The sequence below is a fragment of the Mus caroli genome, chromosome 12 (genome assembly GCF_900094665.2).
Source record: "Mus caroli chromosome 12, CAROLI_EIJ_v1.1, whole genome shotgun sequence".
NCBI classification, from domain to species: Eukaryota; Metazoa; Chordata; class Mammalia; order Rodentia; family Muridae; genus Mus; species Mus caroli.
Genome location: NC_034581.1, coordinates 53,226,520 through 53,234,462, shown reverse-complemented (window position 1 = coordinate 53,234,462; position 7,943 = coordinate 53,226,520). Strand labels below are relative to the sequence as shown.

The following is a 7,943-nucleotide window of genomic DNA, read 5'->3' as shown; positions in this document are numbered from 1 at the left end:
AAGGGAAGGGAAGGGAAGGGAAGGGAAGGGAAGGGAAGGGAAGGGAAGGGAAGGGAAAAGAAAAATGAAGTCAATGCAGTAGTGCCATGTAGTGGAATTAAAACTCCAGTTATCACCAGTGCTAGTTAGCAAGGAGTGTTCTGGTGAAAGACAAGAACCTACAAAGTCAAGTGTGAGTCACTTAGTCACTAGGACAAAAAGAGTGCTTACAGTAATTACTTTATATTTTCATCATGCTTTCCCCTACCCAAGTCCTCCAAGATCCTCCTCCCCTCCCTAATCCCCAACAGCATGTTGGTTCTCTTTTTTCTCTGTCTCTCTCCCAACCCCCTAAAAAAAAAAAATCAAACAAAGCAAAATGAAATGAAAAGTCCACAGAGGTATATTGATTTCTGACCTGTGTTGGCCAGCTCCTCCTGGCTATAGGGCCTGCCCTGGAGTGTAGTTGATATACCCTGCGACATTCTGTTGAAGAAAACTGATTTTCCTTCTCATGGCAGCTGTCAATCACAATTAGCTTCCTGGTTAAGGGTGGGAGTTTGTGTCCACGTCCCCGTCCCCTGTCTCATGGCTGAACCCATCTCCCCTAAGCCCATTCAGGTTTTGTGTGCTATCACAGTCGCTGTGTATTCATCTGCGCATCAGTCCTGTTGTGGCTGAAAGTGTCGCCTTGGAGTCATACATGACATCATCTATAACATCCATCCATGACATCACCTGCCTGCCCTTATGGTTTTCCACTTCCTCTCCCACATCGATCCCTAAACCTTGATGGGGTACAAGTTTGATGAAGACATCCATGTAAGACTGACTTCTCTAAAGTCTCTCTTTCTCTCTCTGCACATTGACCAGATGTGGGTCCCTGGGTTAGTTACCATCTACTGCAGGAGGAAGCTTCGCTAATGAGAGCTGAGAGAAACGCTTTAAAAGAACAGAATGGTGGTGGTACCAACTAAAATCTGAAAGCCCCTAAATGCAGCAAGGTAATGAAGCTACTATGGAATGAACTCAAAACTAAATAAGCAGATATGGAAAATGGATCCTCCCCCAACCCCCAAATTCTACTTATCGTTCCTAACATGGCTGAGAGACATTATATCCCTTGTCTGAGAGATGCAATCCCCACCCCTTGCATAAATAGCTGTTAATGACTATACTGTCATATTGCCTCATACCTGTGTTGTATTACACTGGATCACCACACTGGATCCCAAAGTCTCTCAGCTGTGAGATCTGAGTACTTTTGCCCAGTCATAGATGCCAGTCCTTCACCCTCCCATATCCATATGGCAGCTGGCCCTAGTTAGTGAAGCCTGAGTTACACTACCTATTATCTTACAAGTTACCATGCACCAGAAACACCTAAGGGACTTGTTGAAGGGCAGATTTTTGGGCTTCCCGCTCTCTAATTGAGCAGGCATAGGGTGGGGTCCTGGGGTTTACATTCTAACAAGTTCCTGCATAAAACACACTGATACCAGGATAATACTCTAAGAACCACTGTCATAAAAGAGTGAGCGCTTAAAAACCTTGGGGAAAGGAAAGCTGATCTGCCAACTGTGGCATCCCTAATCAAACTCTAACCCCTGGAGGGGAAACAGAAGATGCGAATGTGAGGGCACATACAGAAACACTATGGATCCTGATCTCAGAGGCAGAGGTGAAGAAGTGGAGGATGAAGGAGGAACTGATGTGGTTCAGTGGTCCTGGTGGGACAAACGTGGCTGCAGATTGGTGAATCCTAGCGAGAACAGCCTAGTCAGTGCAGACACCAAGGACACAACAGCTTATCTTACGACAGGAACAGAACGGTAATAAAAGGATTTCACTTTATAAGAACCTGTGGCAATAACTAAATGGATACAGTTTTGGCTTTTTTTTTTTCATTGATAAGACAGATGGGTGGCCTGCTAAGGTATTGTTTGTCTTAGATAAGCAAGAAACTTCTGGGTTTGTTGGGCATAAAAATTAACTGGCTATACATTTGAGATTCATGTTATTTTGCCCATATCTCAAAACCAAAAGAGTTCACAGCCTAAAACCTCACCTGACATGAAGCACAGGCCAGATCCCACTGAGAGTGCTCAATCATGTGACACAAGCATCCGCAAATATACTCCCAAAGAATCGAAACACAAGTACTCCGGCCTTCTAAAGGCCAGTAGATACTCACTCTATGTTTTTTAGATTTATTTATTGTATGTGAGTATATTTACTGTATGTATGTTGCTGCCTTAGACACACTACCATGGTGAGTCTTGTGAAAGATGCATTTGATCATTTTAACATACTGTCCTCTGCTTTGAGCTCTCCTTTTATAATTAAAGATACAAAATATTTATCATATCCTATAAACATCTCTGATTTATTGAGGTCACAGTGACTTACAGATATACATTGTCCTTTTTTAATTTATGTATATGGTGTTTGCATGCACGTATACAAGTATGTATGGGTATAAGCACCCATAGATGCACATATAGACTCCAGAGAAGGATGTTGGGTGTCACTGTCTATCTCTCTCCACTTCACTCCTGAGTCACAGGATCTTATGGAGTCTGAAGCTCTATTTCAGCAAGCTGCCAGGACCCACCTGTCTCTCCCTTTCCCCACCCTCAGTGCTAGGGTGACAGGCACAAGCAGCCATGCCCATCATTTTTGCATGGGTACAGGCAATTTGAACTCAGGTTCCTATGATTGTAAAAGCATTCTTACCCACAAAGACATCTCTAGAGCTTCAACAGATGGGCACACATGAGTAATTTCACATTTATCACTTACCGTGGCCAATAGGGCAATACTGGGTATTATCCCCCAAAAACTTTCTTGACCTTGCTTATCCATCTCTGGTGTTCCAGAGACTGCTCTACCTGCCGGCCAAAAGCAATAAGCATATTCTCCAACTCAGGGCTTTTGCACTTGCTTTTACTTTTACCCCTTCTTCAGAGATTTAAACATGTCACTGCCCCATACCGTTCAGCTCTGAGTTACAAAGACATCTGAGTACTCTGCCCAATGCAGCAGCTCCTGTGATTCTCCTGTATTAGTCAATCCTGCCTTAGCCTCTTCATGATATGTTTATCACATCCTTACCATCACTGGTTACTCTCTCCACTGTCTCTTCCCCCCAGAATACAGACTCTGTATGTCTAATCCAGACTCTGCGAGGGCAGCAGGTTGAAGAGTATTCTTCACTGTCCTCATCTGCAGTTCCCTATCCAGAGTAGTATCTGGTGTACACAAGGTGCACGATAAATCTACTCTAAAGAAATGAACTGCTGAGCTCAAGCAATCATTTCATTTACAACCTGCTCACTTCTTACGTCAACTGCAGTCCCTTCCGGCTTTAAAGCAGAGGCGACTCTCAGCTTAAAGATCCATTTATGGAATAAATACTTGAAATTAAAATGCACGTATGTTTCATTTACAGCACGTCTATTTCCTTTACAGCCCTGTAGATCTGGGAAAGAGCACAGTTACACATTCGGTTGTGCAGCCTCTTCTTAGTCTGTTCTGCAAGAAACTCAGAGCGAATACAAGTTCATGTGGAGAAGCCCTGCTCTCCACTCATTTCCCCCAAAAGGCTTTTTAAAAAGAAAGTCAAAAAGTTACTTTTAACCATAAACATATGCCATATTATATATATATATATACATATATATATATATATATATATAATTAAGAAGGCATAAAGTAAACTAACGAGTATTCTCTTCTTTGCCCATCCCCACCAACTACCTACAGCTTAAAAAAACAATCAATGCCAGAACTGAAGGATATAGTTCCATACTCTCTATATAATATGTAAGCTCACACTTAATATGAATGCATATGTATAAAGGATAATCTGTTCCCACAGGTTTATCTGAATGTGTCCCCATGTACACATTCAAAACTATGTTAACTGTGACTTAGTGACAGGACTGCAATATTTTCTTTCTTTTTTTCTTAATTTTTATTTCTATTAGATGTTTTCTTCATTTACATTTCAAATGCTATCCCGAAAGTCCCCTAGATCCTCCCCCCACCCCTCCGCCCAGCTCCCCTACCCACCCACTCCCGCTTCCTGGCCCTGACATTCCCCTGACTGGGGCATATAAAGTTTGCTAGACCAGGGTTGCAATATTTTCTAGTTCTTTTTTTACAATGAGGATGTATTATCTTACTGGCTGATAAAATAATTATAATATCTTAAAGGGAACTAGGACCTGTTAGACAAGTTTCTAGGGGAATGTAAAAAGCAAACACAGATAATGGGTGAACTTTTACAAGGGAAAGCTATAGTCTCGGATCATTGAAATTAAATAGCCCAAATTAAAAGGGGAAAAAAAGGGAAAGCAAAATCATGATCAGAAAGTCTGCATCCACATTTTTCACAGCTGGGAGTATGGTCCGCGGTTTCTCAGTTGAAAGAACAAGATTGTAAATTAAGCTGCTGGTTCATCTGCCACGTAGGGAGGCCAGGCTCGCAGGGCAGAATATGTGTACACATAATTATCTTGAGGTGAGATGTGGTGGAGGGAACAGGGAAGTTTTAAACAGCTTAAATGTGTTGCTCAAGCTATTCCATTTGTATAGGATAATGTTGATTTTACTGTCTCACTTACGAGACTTCTGAGCTGGAAATAACCTTAGCTGTCATGTGGGTAAGCTCATCTTCCAGGTGAGGAAGCAGCCTAAGAAATCAAGTGGCTTGGCCTGGTCACCAAGGGCATGGCGGTTAGAATGCAGAAGTGGAGAGAGCTGACGGATCCTTGTTCCTGGAACTGAACTGCCTCCAGCTCTCGGGGAAACAGAATAAGGAAAAGCTGAAATGTGACAGAGGAGCGAAGGCATCAGCAACTGAGGGCTCCCTCTACTCCCTCACTGGCAGGTCTCGAAACTTAGGGCTCAGAGCCAAGGATACCATCTAAAGGAGCAATGGCTGTGCTGTTGCTGCAGGTATCTGGTGTTCTGCCAGAGCCCGGCTGAGGATGGGAAGCAACAGAGGCAGCCTGACCCAGGGGGACTGAAAGGTAATATGTGAGGCTAGGACTTTAAATAGCCCAAGTGACCTTCAGCAGGAACAACATTCTAGAGTCAAGATCCCACTTGATAGGTGAGAAAGCATGGGGTCCATCTCAGATCATCAAAGGAGTCAGCCGAGAATGGCTGTCACTCAGCAAGAGAAAGCCAGGTGTAAAACGGTAAGAAGAATATTTCTTCGTCACCACACTTAATTTTTAAAAAGTCCTAAACTTAGAAATGAAGTTATCTTCAAGGTGTTCCATAACTCGCTTTGAGCTAACAATTACTTCCTATCTATATTGATACATAATCAGGTAGAGGTTTCAAAGGGTAGCAGGAAGTATGGACACACCATCCAGGATACAGTTGTTTCTGGAGGGCCAGTGCACAGAGCCCCTCCTACACTTCCTACTGTGAATGTCGCAGTGGATGCACATTTTAAGGTAGGTTATTAAAAGAGGCAAATGCATTTCTCCAAATGGTGGAAGCTGGCTAGATTCCACGTACACAGGAGAAGGTGCTTGCTTGCTTCTTTCTTGGAGTGTCTGACTGCATTAAATATTACACATTCTAAATCCATCCATTTGCCTGAAAACTTTGTGATTTCGTTTTTCTTTAAAGCTCAATAGTATCCATGTGTGTGTGTGTGTGTGTGTGTGTGTGTGTGTGTGTGTGTGTGTGTACGTTACATTTTCATAAGTATAACATGTAGAAAGGCTAAAGGTTAAGGAATGAGGAAAGATTGGATGCAGGTAATAGACATGAGTCATGAAAAACAGAATATACAGATAATTTCATTTCTAGTTCCAACTCTGTCCTGGATTATGTGCTTGGTGTGGTGGGCAAGTGCATTAAAAATAGATCTGGGAGCAAATGTGAAACTCTGCAGGTTCAGTTCCTACTGTCTATGCACACAGAAGTCTGCTGACTTGTACAGTATTCGGCTCTGGACTCCTCACACAGCTTCTGTTCCTACTGTCTAACCATACAGAAGCATGCTAACTCGTACAGCCTTTGGTTCTGGTTAATTTCAAGGTAAGGGTTTTAATTTTCTTCAAACAGAGTTTTGAAATGGTGAAAGAAAATGGGGAGAGCTCTGTGAGCATTGCAAAAACACCCAGGAAATAGTTAGTCTGCTGTTATTTTGAATAGGTGTCACCCGAGGGGCAGTCAAAATGGTACAGTCTTGTCTTACTAATGTCTGATTGCTCTCTCAGGGATTGTTCAACTCAGAGAAATCTATCGGAAACCTGAAGATGAGCCAAAGGGAAGCTTGCTGAGACACTGGACCAGGGAAGACCAGCACACACCTCAGGTCTGGGTGGTTCTCCCACACTGCAGCTGCCCTCTGCCCCTGCTGCCACCCAAACTCCTAAGATAATGTCACCAGTCACACCAAGGAGCCAGCATGTCTTAATAACGACAAAACATTTCTACCCCCTTATCACCAAGAAAGCCTGTACATTCCAATTAGGCAGAAGTATCAGACTCTATATTCTGAGAAAGTCTAGAGAAAAAAAATTATCCCCAGGATTCCTGGAAACTTCCATAGATGCCTTGGTTACAGGCAGCATCTATGTCTTCAACAGTAAGGGTGCAGGTGCCAGGCCTTTCTGCTCTTTCGATTTCAGGCGCTCCACGTTGTAAAAATAGGCCAGCTATTATTAGCTCTGATTGAGGTGAAAACATAATTATTTTTTGTGTGTTGATCCTTGAAGACAGGCTCACAACACACAAAATGTTTATGTTTACTATATTTATTACACAACCTGACAGAGATCTTTAAACAGTTAAACATCAGCCATCTATTTAGATTTTGGAATAGATGGTGTTGGTTTAGAATAAAGATTAGATCTGTGCATCAAGCCAGTTTAGCAAATGCATTGCTAACATCTTTTTTCTTTAAATGGAGAGACATAAAATGGGTTCAGTCTTAAAACCGGAAATTAAATAATCCATATACTTGTACTATGTGATATCTACATATTTTAAAATTGGAGCTTTACTCTCCAGCTAGCATATTTCTCGTGAAGAATAAGCAGTAGTTATTCTGGATCAAATCATAGAATTAAGTCCCTAAATGATAATATAATACCCCCTTCAAGCCATAAGAATGTACTACTTGAACAGAACCTTTTGATTTTTTTCGGTGGCCTGGAGAGCTTCTCATACACGTGTGCCGTCTTGTGGAACTTCATCCCTTTCTTCAGGAGTTTCTTCTTTTTACTCGGAAATACAATGTAGGTAATGCCAGCTTTTCTTGATGCTTCAATGAGAGACACAGAGAGGCATTTCATGTCTTCTGAGCCCTGCGCGCTTTCCAGGCTGTCTTTGCGGGAAAGGTTAAGCAAGCTTCTCTGCTTGGCGAGCCTGTGTTCCAGCTCCTTCTTCTTCTGGTACCTCAACTGCTCCAAGTTGGTGTCTATGTCATCCTTCATTATAAATGGCAGTGGGGTCTCTTCTTTCCTCAACTCAACTTCAGACTTTGATCTCTTAATAAGAAAACAGAGGTGGAAATATATATATATAATTTAATACAATCACAACTGCAATTAATGTGGTTTGGCTTTATTGAGTAAAAATTAAATAATATACTCTTAAAGTTGTCACTGGTGTGTATGAATTGTCTGAAATAACATTTTCTATCATGACATTCTCAGGCACGTATGCAGTGTACTTTTTTACCACACTCACCCCTGTCTTTTCCTTAAAGCTTCACCCCAGTGTCCTTCATTTTGCCAAACAGTCTCTCTTCTAGATCTAGATAGAAGATACCATATTTGTCTTTCTCCATCTGACCTCTCTCACATCAGATGATGGCCTCCAGACTACATCCATTTCCCCTTAAATGAAACACTTTTGTCCTTCTTTGTGGCTCAGTCCTGTTCAGTGGTGTGCAAGCCGCATTGTCTTTTTTTTTTTTTATATTTTTATTA

General features: G+C 41.9%; 1 protein-coding gene across 8 annotated transcripts in view; it reads right to left on the bottom strand.

Moving 5' to 3' along the window:
* Window positions 1-7,943, bottom strand: part of Ttc6 (tetratricopeptide repeat domain 6) — a 173,422-nt gene that overhangs the window by 63,954 nt on the left and 101,525 nt on the right. For all 8 annotated transcript variants that reach the window (XM_021179231.1, XM_021179236.1, XM_021179237.1 and 5 more), the window contains one exon: window positions 7,141-7,499. In XM_021179231.1, coding sequence (XP_021034890.1) covers window positions 7,141-7,499 — 359 coding nt within the window. The remainder of the gene's footprint in view (window positions 1-7,140; window positions 7,500-7,943) is intronic.